The sequence below is a fragment of the Opisthocomus hoazin genome, chromosome 25 (assembly GCF_030867145.1).
Source record: "Opisthocomus hoazin isolate bOpiHoa1 chromosome 25, bOpiHoa1.hap1, whole genome shotgun sequence".
NCBI classification, from domain to species: Eukaryota; Metazoa; Chordata; class Aves; order Opisthocomiformes; family Opisthocomidae; genus Opisthocomus; species Opisthocomus hoazin.
The window spans coordinates 10,212,511-10,233,658 of record NC_134438.1 but is presented as its reverse complement, the minus strand read 5'-3'; the positions used below and the strand labels follow the sequence as shown (position 1 = coordinate 10,233,658).

Here is a 21,148-nt window from a genome sequence, read left to right as displayed (position 1 = left end):
TATTGTAGGCTCTGTACCATTTTTACTACTCGTGCGAGGTGGTGTCACGCGCCGCCTCGTAGCTGAGCCTGCACTTGGACGAGGGGCAAGTGCTGCTGTAAAAGCTGCACCGAGCAGCTCCAAAAGGGGCTGAAAACCCCATCTGTGTCGAGTCGCCGTGGCGCTGCCAGGGAGAGGGAAGCGGTCGTGGCTGTGGGGCCGCTCGGGCATGAGCCCGGCACGCAGAGCTGTGGCCCGAACCGGGCCCGGGGGGCAGGAGGTGGGAAAATGGCACAGGACGGGCAGCACGTGGGGACAGTGCGAGGGGACCGTGCTAAAAAGCCTCCCTGAGCTGGTTTTCTGTGTCAGGTACCAGTAGAGGTGGTCTGGGGTTGAATACCTCCCGCTTTGGGAGGCAATAAAGAAGAGGATTTTGTAGTCCTCTCAGCGCTGGACGTGAAACCCGGGGAGGCTGGATCCCGAGGGCTCGGGATGCCCCGTCCCTCCCACCGTGCGCGAGCCCTGGCAGCGGCAGCCGGAGCAGCTTTGTCCCTCGGCGCCGGGGGACTGGGCAGCGCAGGCTGCAGCTGGAGCGGAGTGACCAAAGCCGCAAGGGAAGGGGTGATCTCCTGTGGAGTGAGGCCAGCTCGGAGGTGAACCAAGCAGGCAGGCAGGAAGCGGCAGAAGGTGCACTGCGGTGAGGGCGCGATGCTGCTGGTGGAGCCAAGTCAGTTCCTGCGGTAAGTCAGTCCTCGAGGAGGTCCTTCATGGTCTGTAACTCGCCAGGAAGGTGGCTATGGCCGTTGCTACCACTGCCACCAGGAGAGGGATCCAGTGACGGCACCGTCTCTGCCAGGAGAAGCAAGCGTTACTAGGAAATCGGTGGGGAGAAGGAACTTCTCGTCTCATCCCTAGCAAACCTGTCATTCATCTTCCCACACTGCACAAACAACTGGGGGAATTTTTCCCAGACGGATGTGCAGCCCCGGTCCGAAGGCGCTGGGAGCCGGGGCGAGGAACGCCTCCCACCTTTGCCTGCTTGCTCTGGAAGTGGTTGAGCTCGTCCCGGCACTGGCGCAGCCTGGCCAGGCAGCAGCGGTACTCCTCGCTCAGGGCCTCCAGCTCCGAGCGCAGCTCCGTGCACTGCAAGCAGAGCGGGGGGCTGTTAGCGGGGGGATCCCCTGGCTCCTGTACGCACCGAGGGTGGCCGGGCTTCGTCCACGCACGGGCGCTGCGGTGACGGGGGGGTTCCTTCTGCTGCCTGTGCGTACCTACAGGGGACAGAGCAGATCGCAGCATTACCGGGGATGTAGCGATACCTGTTACCAAAAATTTGGAAAAATTTCTTTCCTGAAAGAGTGGCCAGGTGTTGGACCAGGCTGCCCAGGGCAGTGGTGGAGCCACCATCCCTGGAGGGGTTCCAAAGACGTGTAGATGTGGCACTTTGGGACATGGTTTAGCAGGCGTGGTGGGGGGGGGGGGGGAGGGTTGGACTTGATCTTAGTGGCTTTTTCCAACCTTAATGATTCTAGGAGTCTACCCCATCACCTGCTTGGCTTTGCTGCCAGCGTTCACAGCACATGGGAGAAAGCAGGAACAGGGATTTTTCTGACCACAGAAGTGCGCAGGTCAGGAAGAAGACACGGAGTGCGAACTCGTGGCAGGGTTCGCCTCTCGTTCCGACGTTCAGCCTGCATTTCATGGACTGTGGGAGCAGTTGCAGAGTCCTTTGAACCCCCTGAGCGTGGGCCATGTGGGACAGGCACCTTGGTCGAGCTGTGCAACCCCAAAACCCAGCGAGCGCCTTTTTTCCAGTCCGGCCACGCAGCCCGAGACCCTGCTGCCTTCCCGGTGAGCGGCGCGTGAGCAGCGGCTGTGGAGGAGCCTGCCCGTGCCGGCAGCTGCGAGAGCTGCTGCGGGGGTGGTGGGGGGAGATGGGCCCCCCAGCTGTGCCCTTTTACTGTGATTGTGCCTTACAAAACCCTTCCCCAGGTGACGCTGGGTGATGCCTGATGGTGGTGGTACACTCGCTAGCGTGGGTCAGCAGGAGAAGCTCTTCCCCGGGTGGCCCCAAGCTCCACTACAGTAAGTTATAAATCTTTTTTTATAAATCCTTGCTGTGGAAGTGCTGCTATGAGAACTGCTGGTTGGCAGAAGACACAGTCTGTGCTACCAGCCTGGTGTCCTGCAACAGTGGCTTAGATGGGAAAGAGCGTGTAAGAGGTCGGAAAGCTTTCAGGGTTTTTGCCGCCTGGTTGTAAGGGCGTTGCTTTTGTTAGTGGATCCCTCCTGTTATTTGCAAGCCTTTTTCTTTCCTTCTTCCTTTCTCTGTGCTCGGGGCTTCAGCTCCTGAAGCGTGACTTTGGCTTTTCCCCGGGAGACTGCGGGGACTCTCCCATCTGTGGGAGCAGACGTGGGTCTGCGTGGAGAGGGCTCTGCTGCTGCAGCCCCGGGCTGCTGGAGCCCTGCCCTTGCACGCAGATGCTGCGCTGGGGTTTAGGTGAGGCTGGTATCAGGACAAAAATTCAGCAGAGGCAATCCTTACGGGAGATACCAAGCTCAGGCTGCTTCCAGGAGCTTTGTGTCAAGCTGCTGGAGCACTTACACCAGCGGCTCGCTCCCCAGCAGGGAACGCGCTGCCGGCCGTGGGTTGGTGACTTCCTCACCTCGTTCTCCTTCGCTGTAAGCTGGGATGTCCTTTTCTGCATCTCGTCCTTCAGACTTTCTTCTCCCTCCTCCTCCTCGGGGTGCTCTAACAGAACGTTTTGTTTTTCCTTGGCAGGAGTGAGAGGTGGGGTCTGCGTGGTGGAAACCTGGTCTAGAAAACAGTCAGGCTTCTGGTGAGAAACAGGTCCGGGCGTTCAGTTTGCTTTAGATCTTGTTTACTCAGCATAGTTTAAAGATAATATTTGCGTGCTACGCACAGAGCAGAGGACACAGGAGCTGAGTTAGTTATCAGGGGCCTGCCTTCGCTGTAGCTACAAGTTATCATCTTTAGAGGAATATTTATAGTGAGTTGGCAGACATGGAAGAGAGGGAGAGTTAAAATGCCTTTTATTGCTCTTTTTTTTTCAAGTACAGCTGTAGTTGTGATTATAAACTGGAATGTATTTAGCTTGGGAAAAAATGGCATAGCCACTGAAGTAGAATTTGCAATGAAATCCAGTAATTTTTTAAAGTGTTTGCCATCATAAATACACGTGCATGTTAATGTTAACTAGCGAAATATAATAACTTGCTTCGTGCAGCTTTAAAATAATCCTTTATTCTAAAGCGCTGTGGCCTTCTCCTAGAGCCAGGGCTAAGGCTCCCGTGTCCGGGAGAACAGGGCTGGGTGGGAGTTACAACGGATGCTGACCTGGGCTTGGCACCATCGCCTCCTGGGCCTCCCCTGCCCGCGTCCGGCTCCGTAGCAAATCTGGGAACGGGCAAAGCCGCTGTTACCGTCCACAGCGCGGACGCCGGTCTCTCGCTTTGCACGCCCGTGTGTTACTTACTGTGCAAATGGCTGACTGTTGCCTCCAGCGTTACCTTCTGGTTTTGTTCTTCTTGCAATTTATCTGAAATAGCGAGAAGAGGAAAATCAAGCTTGATGGGAATCTCTGTATCTTTGTGCAAGCACGCAACTGCCCCTTTCCTCCTGTACATGTGTAAAGTGGGGTGGATGTTGTCAGCTACACTGAACTTTCTTCTCTGAAGGGATGCGATTTTTAGCTGTTGGTGGCCCTTTCAGCTTTGGCAGCTCTTTCTAGTGCACCTTACATTCTATTAATTTATGATTTATTTTAAAGCTGTTCCTGTGAGACCTGTTATGAAAATAGAACTGCCACCCATTTACCCTTCCTTGATTGTGTTTTGAAATAGCCATGTGAAGTGTGTGCGAGTTTCTTGCTGAAGGAGCTGGTACTTCAGGACACTGTTAGCACGTATTCACAGGCTGGTAGTGCCCACCGCCAGGCAGCAGCACCTCAGACAGTAACGGGCGCTGCCTCGCTGTGTCTGGTGGGTCTGTCAAGGATGCAGAAGTCCTCATCAGAGCTGAGGACTCACCTTTGATTATTGTTTTTTTTTCAGGTCTCCTATTCTATCTTTTCTTCTAGAAAAGTCACTTCACTTCTCTGAAGTCCTTTAATCTACCTGAAAATGACTTTCGGAGCCCTTTGGAAACCAGAGGCTTTCTTGTCAAGCTGAGGTGTGCAACACGCTCAGAGAGAGATTCTTTTGTGTGCGTGCGTGCTTGGCTTTAAGTGGCCAGGATTTTAAGCATATTTTCCTTTTATTCTCCACTCTCCTGGAGGACAGACCCCCTTCCCCTGCCCGCCATACCTTCGATGGTGCTGATGCGCTCTGCCTTCAGGTTGTTGTCCTCCCGCAAGGCGCTGGCTCGCTGGCGGAGCACGGCGTGCTCGTTCTGCAAGCTGCCCAGGGCCTGCCGGAGCTGCTCGTTCTGCGCGGCCACTCGCTGCGGGCGAGAAGAAGCCCCCGGCATCAGCCCAGCCCCAGCAGCCCACGAGCACGCGGCATCGCCGGCTTTCCGGCCGCGAAAGGCAGCCCTGAGCTGAGCACTAGGCTGTCCGTGTAACTGCTGTGCTTCATCGCACGGGGTTCATTACACCGTGATCTCGACCTGGGGTCTTCCCTGCTTGCAACCTGGAAAACGTGAACTCCTGCGGGGAATCCTCCTGGGGCTGTTTAGTCGGGAGCAGAGGAGGCTGAGGGGAGATCTTATCGCTCTCTACAGCTACCTGACAGGAGGTTGTGGTGAGGCGGAGGTTGGTCACTTCTCCCCAGTAACTAGCGACAGGACAAGAGGCAACGGCTTCAAGTTGCGTCAGGGGAGGTTTAGATTGGATATTGGGAAAAATTTCTTTACTGAAAGAGTGGTCAGGCATTGGATGAGGCTGCCCAGGGCAGTGGTGGAGTCCCCATCCCTGGAGGGGTTCCAAAGACGTGTGGATGTGGCACTTTGGGACACGGTTTAGCAGGCATGGTGGGGTTGGGGTGACGGTTGGACTTGATAATCTTAGAGGTCTTTTCCAACCTTAATGATTCTATGCACTACTGTACCTGCAGTTCGCTTTGCAAGACATGGAAGCTGTTCTCGAGCTCGGTGTGCGCCGTACTCATCTTGGTCAGTTCGGCTTTGAGTGTGGTGGTGTGCTCTTGCCAGAAGGCAAGGTCCTCCCTCATCGTTGCCAGGCTTCTCTGGGGAGGAGAGCAAGGACCGAGGGGTGGGCTGGGGCCCATGGCCTGGGGGACCCTGCCAGGCTGCCCTGAACGGCATCCACAGGCTTTCGCATCGCTGGCATGGGGCCGGGCAGCGCGGCTGTGTCCTGTGCGTGGGGCCGATGGACGGAGCGAACGCAGGCACGGCTTCGCCAGGCACCCGAGTCCTCAGCTGCCGAGAGGGCTTGGAAAGCTGGTAGTCTTTGGGATAGGAACTATTGATTGTTCTGAAAATACCGGTTTGGATTGACCCACGGGACACCCCCTGGGGAAAATCCACTTTCCTATAAAAGAGAAACTTCAGAAAAAAAGTCTCTGGAAACCTCGTCCCCCGGATGTCTGCGTGTGCGGCTTGTTGCTCCGTCTGCGCCGAGCAGGGAATGGGAAGGGACAGCGGAGGAGAAGCGATTACGCCTAAAACTGCCAAACAACAGTAGATTTCCCCATCTGGGTGCTGTTGTTAATAACCTGATGTGTGGCTCACAAGATGAGCACAGGTTGCCACTTGCTTTGGCCTTTGCTCAGGAGCTAAAAAAATGGTGGTTTTGCATCTTTGTTACTACTGGTAAGCTAGTCCTCGCTCTTCCCTGAAATGTGGGGGCTTTCTGTGGGTCTAAATTAAAGCAGAGCCAGGTGTAAACCATGTTGCTTACCTGAGAGTTTTGCAGCTGCTGCTCTGTTTGGAGCTTGTCCTCCAGCATCTTCTGAAGAGCCTCCTTTGCCTTCTGCTCGTAGGTCTGCTTCTGGTCCTCCATCTCCACCAGGATCTTCTTCATGCACTCCTTTGAGTAACTCTTTAAAGGAAGAATTAAAGAGCTAGAAGGGTCTTATCCGACACATTCCTAGTCTTGCTAAGCCTGAATATTAGCAAATCCAGAGTGTGTAAATGCTCCTGCTAATTTGCTGTGAAGCATTGCTTCAGCAGAGAGGAAAAACCGTTTTCAGATCCATATCTAATCAGATTGCTCTAGAAACTGAGACCTGACCTAATTACGTGGTTTGGGTATTTTGTTTTCATGCCTTTCTTCACCCCCGTTTGTTTCTCAGCAATCAGACATTACCTGGGTGCAGGCCTGCAGCTGATTTTCAAGTGCCCTTAGTTTACACTTCAGTTTATCTTCGTTCAGCTGACCCTGGGGAAAAAACAATTGGACCTATGTGTGGCATCATGAGCTGTACAATATGCCCCCAGAGTTTTGTTCGCTTGTGTTCTGGTTCACTTCCTCCCTTTTCTTCATCTATAATATTGTGGCTAAATTTAGTTAAAGTCTTTTCAACACCCAGAGTTCAAGTAAGCCCTTCATGGTCTCAGAATAAATGGGATAAAGGGGAAGTAAATCTTTTAAGCGCTGGAAAAACTCTCCTGAGGCAGTCCCACTGGTTCCTGAGTGCGGGTACCTGCAGCAAGAGAAGCAGCTGAGAGCAGGGGGGTTTCGGGTTAGCCTGGGTGGGTCTGGCAGAAGCGTGGCTGCCGCCCGTCCCTGCGTAGAGCCCTGTTCCCCTGCTCGTGGTTCCTCCCCGCCAGGCTCCGTGCCGACAGCCCAGCTGGTGTGAAGATCTGGTCTTGCTGGTTCGCGTAGGACATAGGCTGGGTCTGCGTTGCAACATCGAGCAGTTGGGCAGGGGGATAGAGGGCAACACTGATGATTCATTTTCCTTATTATAATCTCCTCTCGGTGTTAGTCAGGCTTCTTAGGTTTTGTGAAACTGCATGCAAATTCAGATAAAATTTCTAGCAAAGAGTTCACGTAGGCTGTTTTTCCACCACCGATACCGAGAACGCCAGTATCCTCTCTGCTTACTGCTGTTTGAAGTCCAGCCTCTGAAAAAGCGGCTCCTTGATGTTGCAGGAAGAGCTGTTAGAGCAATTAGCACTTGGTACCAGCAGCTCATCTGGGAATAGCTAGTCTTTGGGACTGTAAACTGTGCAAATTTAAACAGTGCCAAGATGCCAGAGAATCTGGTTTTGCTTGGGTCTATCCTCTTGGAAAGTAGGGGCAATTTTGAAAAGCATTTTCATACGTGAAATATTATGCCTAGGTTTCCTTGGCAGTTTATCTTATTCTGCTACCTGCAAAGGTTCATGCTGGAGGTATGTGGAGTGGTGTTATGGCCGTCATGCAAGGGTGTAAAGGACTGTGCAAAGTACAAGGCAACACAGCACCAGGCCCTTCCTACGCTTGAGAGCAGAAATGTGCTGGCAAACTCCTTTCATGGAGATGCAGCTTATAAATTGGCAAAAGAACACAGAGTATAAAGATTTCCCTAAATGGAATAAGCTGTTTGTTGGGGCTGTTAGCAGAACAGCATGGCAGTGAGGGGTGAGTGAGAATGTGCACATACGTGGGAGGACAGAAGAAATTCTGTTTCTGATCAGAAAACATACGTGAGCAAATCTTGGTCAAGCCCTTGTCTTGAAGATTATCTACATGAAAGGGGCTGCTTTATAAAAGAAACAAACAAAAAATCCCCACAAACAAAAAACCCCCAAACAAACAAACAAACAAAAAACCCCAAACCAACCAACCAAAACCCCCACCCACAGCTAAACAAAACAGCAGCAACAAAACCCCTTTAGCCACCGCCATCAGATAGCAGTGGTTTTTCCTCCCTTCTGCAGCGTCTCCGGTGACGCTGCTCGAACACTGCCTGGGGACCCTCGTGCTGCCCGCAGACACCCACTGAAAGCTGCGCCGGGGCGAGGAGCAGGGCTGGCACCTTGAAAACGCACCCACTCTGGCAAACACCGGGTTCGAGTGCCCTGTGGCCCTCATCTTCAGAGATCCGAGCTTACCCGCGTGGGCAGCTCCAAAACCTGGCTCAAACTCTTCTGCGTTTCTCGCCGCTGTCACTAAAGTGCCACGTGAGTGTGTTGAACTGGTTGTGGCTGACAGCTGTAGTGTCTTGGTTGTCCTGTGACGAGTTCTCTGATACTCCTTCCCTTAGTCCTTTTAAATAGCTGGTTTGAAGCAGTAATAAGAAGAGCTGTTTCTGGAAGGCTTCCAGTTTGCCCAAACACAAAGCTTGTGCTAGAAAAATAAGTCCATCTAGTAGTAGTAATACACTGGAAATGACAAAGAACTTGAACTCTGCAAAGTTGCAAGGTACGTCCAAAAGTCAGGCTCAACTTCAGAGTTCAGGAAGGGAATATATCAGAGTAGCAATTTTCTTTAAGAGAACAGCTTAAAACTAATTAATCTCAATAATCATTACTGAGAAAGACTTAGCTTCCTTCATCTGGGAGCTTTTTTGAATCAGCTAAGCAAGTTTTACAACAGATGGGGGATTTACAGTACAGACCTGTGGTAGGAAGGTCTCTAACCTGGGTAATATCGCGGGAGGGGGAAGGAACCAAATGCTTTATCCCTCGCTGTAACTACACGCCGTCCTCCTGCGGAGCGTTTGCTCTCTCTGCCAAACCAGGAGCACCCGTGAACACGAGCAGCGTCTCAGAAATGACTCGATGGCCATTTCGGGAGTCGCTGACGGAACACTCCAGTGCGTGCCATCCCATTTCTTTGAGACCCAAAGTACTGGAGAGGATTAAACAGCCTCTGCACCCAGCATTTGGCGTCTCACCTGAGCCTGGAAGCGGGCAACCAACCTTTGGTTCCCACGGCACAGCGTTACCGCGTGGGACCCGTCTGTGCCTCCCTTTGGCAGCCCCTTGCCCCCCCGGCCCCCTCCACGCAGCTCCGGGGGTCCCCCCAGCAGGCAGCAGCTGCCTCCCCTGCCCCGGGGGCTCCGGCGCCAGCGGCGAGGGAGTTTTCAGCCCGACCAAAGGCTGAACGCGAGAGGCAGCGGCCAAGTCTCTCGGCCGCAGCAGAGACAGCGAGAAGCAAAGCGCACCCACCTGTTTCTAACCCGAGGTTTCATGGCCACTTCCTGCAGTGTGTCGGGGTGTTTTTTCCTGCTCATGTTATATTTGAAGAAGCAAAGAAGGCGGAAGTTTCTAACCGCAGTACAGCCAACACACGTTTTCTACGCCATCTCACCCAATCACTTGCTCTTCTGCCCCGACAGAACTTTCAAACCACTTTTTTAATGGCACAGTGAACTGTAAATTGCTATTTAATAACCCTATATAAAACTCTTCCGATATTACACAAAATGCATCACCTTAATTTTACTGCCTGAAAGCGAATTAATGGGCCTTGGTTTTCAGGGCTGCCTGGAGGATTTTGTCTGAGCTGTGGGGAAGCGGCTCGATGCCGGGCCACGATTCAGCAGAGCACCGAGGGCTAAGCAGGGCTGCCAGGGTGCCGTGGCGTTGGGTCCCCTGCCCAGAATACGTCCCCGAAAGGCACCGGGCAGAGGATTTCCCTGCGGGTCCCGGCAAGGAGCCGACTGCGTGGCCGGGAGCACGGCAGGATGGCTGCGTGCGCTGGGTGGGGTTTTTTAGCCATTGTGTCCCCAGATTAAGGAACAGTCTGTCTTTCCCCCATCCAGTGTTGTGTTTGCCAGCACTTGGATGTGCAAGTTTGCATCTAAAACTTTTATTTTTGGGGGGGAAAAAAAGAAAAATTGGTTCAAAACATTTGTAAGTTGTTTCAACTAAGAAAGAAAATTTGGTGGACGATGCTTGTTTGGATTCATTCCAGTTTTTTCCCCACTTATACAATTCTGTGTGCTTTTTATTTAAGACAAAGTGGGAAAGGCAAGTATTAAAAATAAGACCCAAAATCTTAAAGAAAAGGGTTTTACACTTCCTGTTGATCTGAAAGCAAAGTATGTTTTGTAACACTCTTTTGGGGGATAAAAGGGAAAAATTCCAGTGCAGTAGCCCCCCAACTCTTGTGTTCAGCCCCCCCGACAAGGAGAGGAGGCAGTGAGGGAAGAGGCAGGGCGAGCAGCTCCCGGCAGGCGAGCGGTTCTGCACAGCGTCGCGTCCGCTAGGACACAGCGATGCCTGTTAAAGCCCCACCATCTCTGCCCCCGCGAAGCACCGAAGCCGGGCAGAGCTAGAGCTTAGCTCCTAGAAGGGAAGGGACACCACGGGGTGCTCTTGCTGCTGCGCACAAGCCCGGTCCCACCGAGGCAGAACCTGCCCCCAGCCCCAGCTCGGGCAGCCCCCCGGTACCTGCCAGGATTTCTCTGAGGCTTGCAGCAGCGTGGAGAAAAGCTCCTGCAGAATCACCATCTTCTGCTTGAGCAGCAGCTCGCGGTGCAGGGCCTCCTGCGGGGAAGGGGAGAGCCGGTCAGCGGGGACCCCCAGAGCCGGTCAGCGGGGACCCTCGAGCTGGCAGGGACAGCCCGGGTCCCCCTCCGGCTCGGGGTCAGGGCTTCAGGGGGTTCAGCCAGGTCATCGGGTCTGGTGGCTTGGCTGAGGGCTTTCTTGGCCACGTTAAAATTGGGTGTGTGACGCCTCTTTATTCAGTAATTTAAGGTGTGGTGGTGTACGGACCGGAGACCCGCTTTCCTGGTGGGAACATGGGATGTTTGGGACCTACCTTCAGGTAGTTGGAGAGCTGCAGCATCTCCTGAAAGGGAAAGGGCGAATGTTTAAAAACAATGGGATTGTTTCAGTTTATAAACACTTTACGAACTGGCTACAAAATCCAAATATTTTGAAATGAAACTGGAGTGAGCAGCCTGTGGCCGGGCAGAGGAGGAGAGCCTGCTGGGGTGCGTGTGTTTGGCTTCTTCAGGGGAAGTGAAAATATTCTCTGCAGCAACTTAACAGCATTGGCGTTCTGGCGTCTTTGCCATGTGCTGCATCAGATCAGGGCAGTTTCTGAGTGAGAGCAGCAGATCCCTGTGGGACAGAAGTGCCTTTCTCTCCTACAGCAGCAGCATCATCTTTTTTGAAACTACAGAAATTTAGCACCAGTCAATGTTCCTGTCAGAAAGTTTGGAAACTGGTCTCATTCACAGGAGTTCAAGGCTACTTCTTATCAGTGTTTCACTTACCTTATTTAAAACTGCTATTCCACAACTAAAACAAAAAGGAAGAGTGTGTTAGAGGCGAGCGCGATGCGGGGCCCTGCAGCGGTCCCCGGCTCGGGGCACCAGCCGCTCCCCAGCCCCGGCAGCGCGGGTGTTTGTGTGTCGGAGGCTGCTGTCCCGCGGGTATCAGCGTCCACAGCCTGGGCAGGGAGGGCAGGGCCGGCTTACTCTGTCTGCTGGCTCGAGTCCTTCACTCCTGCGCTCGGGTGTGTAAGGGTCTGGGTTCCTGTGGGAGCAAAGCGAAACGGTGTGGATGACCCCTGCCCCAGGGCCGTGAAGTGCTGCTGAGTGTCCAGCTCGGCTGTCTCCGAGCTGGCACCGCTTCTAGGCAGTTGTTTAAACAGCGTCCAGTGACACAACAGGGACCAGAGGCAGAGTCCTGCTCTGGGACGGAGAGAGGAGCACAAGCTCAGTGATCCTGCAGACCGCAGCCAGCCCCAGCCCCCTGGGTGACCCGCGGCACTTGCCGGGCAGCCACAGGGCAGGGAGCCCTGGTTGTGAAGCTGTGGGATGGGCTGGTTTATCGCTCCAGGGGAAAAAATACTCCCAACACCTGCAGTCTGCAGGGGAAACTCGGACTGGGATGGTAAAACTTAATTGCAGGCGTGGGGCTGCTGGCAGGGGGGCTCGGGTTAGAGGGGAGCTCCCAGCTCGCGACCCAAACCACTCGATGGAGACCTGGAGGTGGGAGGGAAATGCCGTGGCTGCTGCTGTACTGGGGAACCCCAGCATCCCTCACCTACCTTGGGTGTTCACGGAGGCACCTCGCCTGGGGACGGCTTCTGCCGGAACGCTGAGGCTGAGCGGGGAGCGCTCGAGGGGGAACGTGGGGCAGCTCCACGGGTGCTGGAACAAGAGGGCAGCTGGAGTCAGCGTCTCTCCAAAGCAGGCCGTGAGGAGGGGTGGGGAGGAAGGGGCTGTGGCTGGGTCAGGCTTTGTCCCTGCAGTGACTGAGCGAAGAGCATCACGGAGATGCCAAGAAAGCATGGCATATCCACCAGGATCTGCTGCTTTGGCTGCAGCAGCTCCAGAGCTCTGGCGGGGGGCAGGTGGGGGAAAACCTGCTGGCTTCTGGAGGGGGGTGTCATCAGAACAGGACGAGGAACCCCCCAAAGTGTCTTGAGAGACTATGGGAAAAGATGAGGAGTTTTGGTGGCAGGGAGCTGGGTCCTGGCCTGGGTCTATGCTACCATTTGGCTGCCTTGGAGCAGAGGTACCTGTTCTGCATGGGCTTCTCCCGGGGCTGGGGGAGCGGGGTGCTTGCCCCATCGCCCCTCTGCACCCCCCAGCCTCCTGCCCCTTGTTACCTCTGCAGAAGCGAACTGGGGAAGGCACCGTGCGTGGGCCACGTGCGTGTAAAAGCTTGTTCCAGATTCCTGCTGTCTACCAGGTGATGAGACCTGGTGAACCGAACGGCAGCGGGAGGTGGGTAATTGCTGTGCGGGCTCTTGCGCTGCCAAGGGAGCCGGACGCGTGCCTGCGTCACTCATCCCGCGCTCGGCTGCCGCGGCTCACGCGGGGTTGTGACGCCCCTGGGATGAGCTCCCAGCGTGCCGGGGGGATCGTTCCGTTTGGACGGGGTGTAGGTTTAGGAGGAAATCTGTCTGGCTCTCGGGTTGGGGGGTTTGCGTGGCATCTTTCTGTAGGTGTTACTCAAGGCAGTGAGCCCTCTGAGTCCGTGCTGGCTGCGCAGCACAGGGTGGGACACGAGTGCCAGGGAGTCTCCCAGCTCCTGCACCCTTCCTGCCAACAGTGAAGCTGAGGGAGGGGACCCGGGTGCTTAGAGCTCGGTCTTCAAGGGCAAAAATAACTTGTGCAAGTGCAAAACTGTAATCTGGCAGGTGGGACGTGGGGTTGTACTTGGAGGAATGGTGGAAAAACTCTGTCTGGTTCAGGGTTTGGAAAATGAGAGAGAAGGAGGAGGAGGCAGCATTTACCGGGGCTCGACGGCAGTGCGTGAGGAAATGCACTTTTTTTTGGTGGTGCATTCTCACGTTTTGGCTGTATTTGATTTGGATGCTGATGCTGTTGCAGCCCTTGGACAGGCTGTGGGTGCGTGCTGCTGGAGCAGGCAGAGCCCGGAGCTGCGCTCTGGGGACTGGTGTTACCTGGAGCAGGATGGGCGGTCTCGGCTTCATGGGTGTGGAGAGGTCTGGGGGGACGCCTGCGTCAGGCTCCTGCCCCGGCCGTGTCCCTCCAGCGTCGCTCGCCAGGTTTCTCCTCCTGAGGAACTCCCTTTGCCGGGGGCTCTGCGGGGGCTCCTCCGCTCCCGTCCCACGGCGGCGGCAGGTCGTCGCGCTGCTTCGCCGTCGCGGGTTCTCCCGCGTCTCGTGCCGCCGCTCGCACTTCTCATCGTAGCTCTCGCTCGCGCGCCTGTGCCGCGGCCGGGCCTTCTCGGGCTGGCTGATCATGCTGGGCGCAGCTCTGGCCGCTCTGGGGTCCTCTGGCCTGAGGAAACCAAGGGAGAAGACATGATTTGAGTGAAAATGGGTTATTTCTAAGATAAGGGGCTCAGCCTGGGAGCTGCTGTGGCCGTGTCTGCTGTGGGGCTTCTCTCATATTAGTAAATCATGTTAATGTGGGAAGGAGGAGAGGAAAAAAAAATTAGTCTTTGAAAATTCGGGTTAAATGTTCTTCAGTGTCAAGCAAAACCAGCAGAACTTCATTGGTCTCATTCTGTCTCAAGCAATTAGGAAGTTGTTGAGTCTAATGGAAAAAAAAAATGGGAACAAGTAAACCCCATTTACATACATAATACTTCCGTGCCTTTCAGTCTGCATTAAAGTCTGCTCCGTAATTCTTGTTCTTGTCCTTGGGCTGGCTGTGGTGTACTCACAGCCCGTTCCTAGGGCTGTCTCCTCACTGCAGAGCCTTCCTTGGGAAGGTGCCTGCAAGCCCGCAGCCGGGACACTGCTCCCAGCGCTGAGCCCGCGTGAGATGTGGCCATCGAGACCCCGAAGCATGGCCCTTGCTTATGTGCTTTTATTCACTTTTGTTGGAATATTCTCTTCTTCGAATAGCTTCTGAAAACTCGCTAGTTTTAGCCTAAATTTACTGAAGGATCCCAACCGTATTTCACTATTTAGGTGTTTCTTATTGTGATACGCTTCCTGCTGGAGGAGTTGGGGTGTATAAAAGGCTATAAAAGCAGGTTATTCGCACGCAGCTTTCACGTCCGTAGCAGAACAACCCCGCTGTGCTCACCCCGGGCCGTTCCTCTTGGTGCAGCTCGCCTTCCTTGGCCCGGCAGGCACGGCGAGGTCTGGCCAACAGCTTCACACACACAACTGCAAGCTGGGCGCACACCAGCACCCCGCGACGGGCTGGGTACGAGCTCCAGAGCTTGGGACAGAGTGTGTGTCTACAGCCAAACCGCTGCGAAGGCTTCAGGAGGCTTTAAAAGCATCTTTCAACTAATTTTTTCTTGATTTTAGAAATGCCCCAATTGCACGTTGAATCTGGACTGCGGGTGTCCTGCTCGGTCCCCGCTCATCCAGCTCTTCCCGTCAGGGATAGCTCAGCCCCTCTCCCGTCGGGCTGCCCAGCCTGTCACCGTCCATCCCACAGCAGCTCCTGTAACAGCCTCAGTTAACCACAAACGCGCCTTAAAGCGAGGTAAAGAAATAGACAGTCCATTACTCACCCCAGGCTGGTCAAACTGTTGAGGCCTTCTTGACAAGCTAATACTCTATTTCCTCCTCCTGTTACCCCAACTTACCCTCTCTAATTAACAAACGTGTCCTTTATCTTTGCTTTCCAAGCCGTTACACTTCTCGCTTCAAGGGAAACAGAAAAAAAATAGTGCTTTTTGCTGGTTCATGTTACAGCCTCCCGGTGTCAATCAAGTAGGCTGAAAGCGGGGTGAAAAAAGAGGAAAAAAGGTGCACGCCGCTGCTGTTAGCGCAGCAGCCTCCGCTCCCCTCCATCCCTCGCCGGCCCCGGTGCCCGGGCGCTTACCTGGCCCGGGGGGTCCCGTCGAACCCCTCAATTGCCGCGGAGGAGCGGGGCGAGCCAGGGGTTATCGGGCTCGAACACGCTCCAACTGCCATCTTGGTGCCAACCACCTCATGTTGCTGCTCTCGCTCTTTTTCGCGCTCTGTAAAACAGGAAACGTTGCGGCCGCAGCCGAGCCCCGGTTCCTGTCTCTGCTCGCAGCCGGGCTGCGGGGCGCAGGGGCCCGGCTCACAGCGGGATTTGGGTTATCTTGGGACCCCAAAGTCTCCAGCTTCTCTCTAAGCAGAGCTAGCAATTATCTTTTGGGGCATCTCCCTTTATCGGTCTCCGACACGCGGAGGTTGAGCACTCGTTCATGGAGCTGCTTCTGGCACTCGGTGACTGAGTCTCCCCGAGTCGGTTTGGGGTAGAGAAATCCAGACTTAGGGAAGTTCAGTAATGCTATTATTTTACGGCTTCTTGCAGATTGGAAAGGAAAAAAAGTGTGTATCGGCAGCTGAGGAGAGGTCACAATGGCAGAAAATCATTAAGGTCTTTAGAGAAGTGAAAGCTGCGTTAATGCAAATCGTGCAGGGAGGTCGGTTTAACCAGCTGGGTGCCGCTGAGGGCTCTGTGCCTGCGCACGCGGAAGAGGAACACCAGTACAAACAGGTCTCGTAAAGCAATGTAGGGTTTATTTTTATGAACACCAGCCTAGAAGGGATACATGACAAAAAAATGTCCCGGTTCAAAGACCCTCTCGTGGCTTTGGGTGGCTTGTGCTGCTTGGTCCAGGTCCTCATCCTGGGCCGTGGCTCAGTGCGCTCCCCGCAGCGCTCAGCACCGCTGCCCATGTGGCTTTGGGGGGGGGAACGGGGGACAGTTTCTGGAGGTTGAGCAGGAAACCTCCTGGTGAGCAGGATGCTGGCAGCAGATCCTGCTGCCAGAAGCTTCTCTGAAGTGCCTCTTGGTCAGAAAAAGCCAGCTGCAAGAGTTCAGTACTAAAAAGGACATTTTCATGCTGTGTGGTGTAGGCTTCTGGTGCATCCCGTCTCGGGTTGCCAGGGCGCATCAGCATGGGGCTGCCTTGGTGGCATGGAAAAGGGGCACCAGAGCAGCTGCATTAACACCCAGATTCCCCGTGCCTGGCCCAAGGTGTCCAGGTGCACTCCCTGCTATGTTCTTCTGACGTTTTCCACCTTATAGCTGCTCCTGATGAGGGAGTCGAGGAAGTCTGGGGCTATGCCGTGGAGAAGGAGCAGGCTGCGCACCGTCCAGGATGGGTAGTACAGCTCCCGCTGGCGCAGCGCCCCGCTCCTGATGATCTCCAGCGCGCACTCCTCCTTCGGCGCCGGCGTGTCCTGGATGACGTGCGAAACCATCTGCACTGCACTCTCTGGAGGGACGGGAGGACAGGGAGGGAAGGGATGGTGTCGGATGGAGGGGCTGTGTCCCCCCCCCAGCTCCGTCAAGGTGTCTGCAGTTTCCTCTGACAAACCCGCAGACCCTGGGGATCAGACCTGCTTAACAAGACTTAGAACAGTTAAAATGAATGACAATTATGCCAATGTCCTTCCCATTCCTTCCCACCTCTTGAGTGACCTTAGGATGGAATCCCCACCTCCCTTGGGTTTACTGCAAGGATAGCAGAGTCCAAGGTGCTTTGGGGTCCCGTTTCCACGCTTGCACAGCCGCTGCAGGTTGAGGGTCCGGCAGCAGTGGCCAAGCAGCGTGCTGAGCAGCCGGGGCCGGCGGGCGGGTGGTGGGCTCGGCTTGGCTCCGTCTGGAAATGCACTGCGTCGCGGGGCCCCAGTGATGCTGAGCTTACCTGTGTTGATGTAGCCCAGGACACAGAGCGTGATGGAGACATTGACCTTGTCTATGATGAATTCCTGTCGCAAGGAGCTGAAAAATCCATCTAAGGCGAACTTAGTTGCAGAATAGGGAGCTACAAATGGGATGCCAGTTTTACCTGGAGCAGAGACACCACGTCAGGGTTCGTGTGCCGGGCGGACACCAGGCTGCATGGCTTTCCCTTTCTCTCACCCTTCAAGTAGCTACAATAATGTGATTTAGGGTGGCTGACTAATGCCATGGATGCTTGAGAGAAATAAACAAATGCAGGAATGCTGAAAATGTAACAGATGGCATAGAATGGCATGAAGTACCGTCAGTTGTGGGTGATACTGTTCCTGTAGCCCTGCACGTATGCCCGTGTGTACCAAATGCACGCGTATTAGGTGGCCATGCACGTAAAGTCACCTGCAGCGGCGTACCGCCGGCCGCGATGCACGGAGGTGACTCGTGGGTGCAAAGAGACTGGCAAGGACAGGGCACAGGGTGTAAATCCCCCCAGAGCACCTGAACTGTGCGCCCAGGATGGAACACACATGCTGATCCCGACCCCCAGCGGGGTGGCTCTCTGCCTTACGGTGCTTGTTCTGTCCTTTGAAGCAGAGCCGCAGCAGGGATCCCTTGCAGGCAGAGGAAGGGACGTGGGTGGGGAGAGCCTGGCCTCTCGTGTGCTCACCTGCCACGGATGAAACCACCACGATGCTGCCCTCGCTCTCCTTCAGCATGGGCAGCGCAGCCACGGTCATCGCCACGTAGCTGAGGAAGTTGGTCTCCAGGAGCTTTCGAACGTGTTCAACGTCCCCGTTGAAGTAGGTGAAGTGGCTGTAACTGATGTGATTTAGGATGAGCATATCGAGGCCGCCTGGAAGCAGAGCACGTTTGCTGTTAGCAACCGGCATCTCAAAACAAAGCAGCCTCGCGGTGGCTGGGGCGGCCCCGAAATGTCACGTGGGGAGCGAGGAGGGGCAGCTCCTCACCACCTACCCCAGGTGTTCTCAGCCTCCTTCACCACCACCTCGGGGAACGAGGTGTCCTCCATGGAGCCGCTCACGTAGCGGGCAGACGCGGCGCCCAGCTCGAGGCACCGCTCCACAACCTGTGGCGACAGCGAGAACGGTGTTGGAGACAGACCCCCCCCTCCACAGACCCCCCCATCCCACAGAGGCTGTTGCTGCTGTGGGGAGGACGGGCAGCGCATCGCCGTGTCCCACTGGAAACCCTTCTCCCTTCATGGGAGGAGAGGTGTTGCTCAGAAACGTTTCTGGCTGCAGAGTTACGCAGTGGCACGTCTGAGCCAAATGTTTGGTATTTACAAATAGGGATATGGATGCTTAATTTTGATTCTGTTGTGTATGGGATGTAAGAACAGCTCAGACGTCGAGAAGGGGCGAGGGTTGATCAGACCAGGACTTGGGCACGCTAGTGTTGTCCTTGGTGGTGGAGATCGGAACCCGCAGCTGAAGACTGCGGAGAAAGGATCTCCGTGCTGTCAGCGTCGAAAGCGCGGTTTGCTGGGGTGGGGGTGTGTGTCAGAACAGGCTCGTGCTGGGGTGGGTCTGTAGGGTATCTGCCGTCCCCGCCTGCCCGGGCAGGGTGAACGTCTGCGTTCCGGACTGCAAATGTGTTTGGCCGGCCCGGCACGCTCTGCTTGCCATTTACTTTCTGCAGCTTGGCCTCGGTCCGCGCCGTGAGCAGGAGGTGGGCCTCCATCCGCGCCAGGTGATACGCCATCTGCTCCCCGATGCCGCTGCTGGCCCCCGTCACCATCACCCGCTTCCCCCGGAGCATCTCTGGGGAGGAGGGCGTGGGGCTCAGCGCCGGCACAGCCCCCGCCGTCCCCCGCGTGCGGGCACCGTGGCTCCTCTGCCCCCGCCGCCCCTCGCCTCGGGCTGCGGGAGCCGTGGGCAGCAGCACGGCCCCGCTGCAGCGGGCACCGCTCGCACAGACCCGGCCGGAGCCTGGGCGCTGGTCCTGGTGTGGTGGGGAGCGCGGGCAAGGCTTGAGCCCTGCATCCAGCCTGGTCTGGGAGCGGCTTTGGGGAGTGACGAGAGATGACTCAGAACACGATTGCGTGCGTTCAGTGGGTAGCTGCGTGTTTGCTGAGATCAGACACTCAGCGTGGGTCCTGGCAGACCCCAGTGTAACCCCACGAGCTTCCCTGTGCAGCGCAGGGTGCTCTGACCCCTCGCGCCGGGGGCTGCCGGCGCTCCCCGCCGAGCCCCCAGCCCTCCTGTGCTTTGGCGTTCCCAGCTGGGCTCCGGGAGGCCCTTCGCATGGCCCGTGCCCGTCTGCGTGGGCACACGCTGCCGCGCGGCAGCACCCTCCCCGGCCGTGCTTCCAAGGAGTGTTTCTCCAGTGACTTACCTCCACTGAAGTTCTCAGATGGTGAATAGAAATAGAAGGCCACCACCAGCCCCAGCAAGGGGATGAAAATCTTCAGGAGCAGAGCCATCCCTCTGCGAGAGCACGGGCAGGCGTGAAGCAAACGCCGCGGCTCTGACCGCGGGGAGGTGGACGCGTTGGCGGGCTGCAGGCGGGGCTGGGAACGCTGGTGGTTTCGAACCGATCCTCGTCTTGCACAAGCTTGCTGGTACCTGTTGGACCTTCTCCCTGCCCTTCCTGTGATTTAGCAAACATTAACCTAGCGAGAGTGCTGCTCCGGACTTTACGCTGTCCCTTTGCACCCCAGCAGCTCCAGGCGTGGTTTGTGGGTGGTTGGGGTTGGTTTTTTTTTTTTTTTACACCATTGAAGGGAAGGCCCTGAAAAGCTTTTTGCTCTGTGCAGCGGTGGGCGTGGGGTTTGCGGCTGCCTCTGGGGCTGGGACACCCGTGTCACCTTGGTGCAGACCCCCACAGAGTGGGCGTCCTTCTCCCTCTGCCGCTCCACGCCTAAACCCGAGGCAGCGCTGCCACGGGGGTTGAAACCAGCGCCGATCGCCGCGGCGCGGGCTCGTAGGAGGGTCTAGGGAGGGCAGGGCTGCCGGAGCTTGTGGTGTTAGATCCTGATGGGTGCTTCTGCCCGCTCCTGCGTGACACCGCGACTGGTGTAAGACCGACCGTTCGCTGGGTGGCTCTTACGCCCCAGAACCCGCACGCTTGTCCTGAGGAATCTGCTGGCTGCAAAGGCAGTGGGAGAGCCAAGCGGGTGAACACCACAGACCTCCAGCTCTCACGAGCGCTGCGGGTCGCGCTGCTCAGCGTCCGCCTGGGCCGATGGCGAAGGGGCTGGAAAATAATTCTCTGAGTGTTTAAAGGGCAAAACCCACTCTGTGCGCACTGGTTTGCGGAGGGGGTCTCGGGGTAAGGAAGGCAGAAATGCCAGTTCCTGATTTTCCTTGGAAAGCGAGGAGCAATCTGGGGAGGGCTTGGGGAGGTTTCGTGTTGCTCCTCCTCGGGACAGGGAACGGCTGGTGCTCGCACGGCCAGAGCCACGCTGGATGTCAACACCCCAACCGGGGCACGGCTGCGGGCAGCGGGGCAGAGCGTGGTGCGGGGAGCTCACCACCAGCTCTGGGCAGTGGGGCAGAGCGTGGTGCGGAGCTTGCTGCTATCTCCCACTTTGGCTTCGCGCTCGGCAGCGTCGCTCCTGGGACCGGAGCTCTCGGCTTCGCCGGCGCCGCAGCAGCTCCGCATCTTGCCGTTACAACGGTCGTGTGAGAAACCGCCTGCCAGGTCTGGGAAGTTTTGCTTGGGGTAAAACCTCGCATTTAATGTGGCTGTTAAAGGACAGGCTGAAGGGGAGTTCACAGAATCACAGAGTGTTCGGGGTTGGCAGGGCCCTCTGCGGGTCACCCAGCCCAACCCCCTGCCCAAGCAGGGTCACCCAGAGCAGGGGGCACAGCACCGCGGCCAGGCGGGGCTGGAATATCTCCAGAGAAGGAGACTCCACAGCCTCCCTGGGCAGCCTGGGCCAGGGCTCCGTCTTCCCCGCAAAGGCAGAACCTTGCGTTTCATTTGGCCGCTAAACTAAGGAGAAACGGGCTCCAAGGCAGTTACTGCTGCGTGAGACCGGGCCGGGTGAGCGGGAGGACGGGGCGGGCCCGGGGAGCCGCGGCAGCCCCCGGGGCCGGACCCCACCAACAGACGCACGCAGCCGCTGGGCCCCTCCATTTTATTTCGTGACTCCTCGGCCGCGCCATTACCCGGGGAGGGGGGGGTCCGAGCGGACGGGTGCTGCGCTGCCGGGGTAGCTGCGCTGCCGGGGGCCCCC

At 56.3% G+C, this 21,148-nt stretch overlaps 2 protein-coding genes across 8 annotated transcripts; both read right to left on the bottom strand.

Annotated features, from left to right (window-relative positions):
- Positions 1 to 10: 10 nt before the first annotated feature.
- TRAF3IP3 (TRAF3 interacting protein 3) lies at positions 11 to 15,350 on the bottom strand. 5 transcript variants are annotated; one of them, XM_075443061.1, is made up of 16 exons: positions 15,109 to 15,350; positions 13,260 to 13,599; positions 11,895 to 11,997; positions 11,320 to 11,377; positions 11,116 to 11,140; positions 10,656 to 10,685; positions 10,286 to 10,381; positions 6,267 to 6,338; positions 5,859 to 5,999; positions 5,047 to 5,184; positions 4,306 to 4,441; positions 3,477 to 3,539; positions 3,338 to 3,397; positions 2,646 to 2,797; positions 1,178 to 1,250; positions 11 to 828 (listed from the first exon to the last, which is right to left on the bottom strand). In XM_075443061.1, the coding sequence occupies exons 1-16, from the start codon at positions 15,198 to 15,200 to the stop codon at positions 725 to 727; spliced, it is 1,683 nt and encodes a 560-aa protein (XP_075299176.1). In that variant the 5' UTR covers positions 15,201 to 15,350; the 3' UTR covers positions 11 to 724. The 5 variants fall into 5 exon arrangements, with proteins under 5 accessions (XP_075299176.1, XP_075299175.1, XP_075299174.1 ...); XM_075443060.1 differs by lacking the exon at positions 1,178 to 1,250 and adding an exon at positions 1,009 to 1,122; XM_075443059.1 differs by lacking the exon at positions 1,178 to 1,250 and having other exon boundaries at positions 799 to 1,122.
- Positions 15,351 to 15,757: 407 nt separating this feature from the next.
- On the bottom strand, positions 15,758 to 19,597 carry LOC104333153 (11-beta-hydroxysteroid dehydrogenase 1). Of its 3 annotated transcripts, XM_075443101.1 has the most exons (6): positions 19,303 to 19,593; positions 18,598 to 18,728; positions 17,923 to 18,034; positions 17,615 to 17,800; positions 16,913 to 17,056; positions 15,758 to 16,480 (listed from the first exon to the last, which is right to left on the bottom strand). In XM_075443101.1, exons 1-6 carry the CDS (start codon positions 19,388 to 19,390, stop codon positions 16,260 to 16,262), a joined length of 882 nt encoding a protein of 293 aa, XP_075299216.1. In that variant the 5' UTR covers positions 19,391 to 19,593; the 3' UTR covers positions 15,758 to 16,259. The 3 variants fall into 3 exon arrangements, with proteins under 3 accessions (XP_075299216.1, XP_075299215.1, XP_075299217.1); XM_075443100.1 differs by having other exon boundaries at positions 16,387 to 17,056; positions 19,303 to 19,597; XM_075443102.1 differs by lacking the exon at positions 19,303 to 19,593 and having other exon boundaries at positions 16,387 to 17,056; positions 18,591 to 18,678.
- Between the last annotated feature and the right edge of the window lie 1,551 nt (positions 19,598 to 21,148).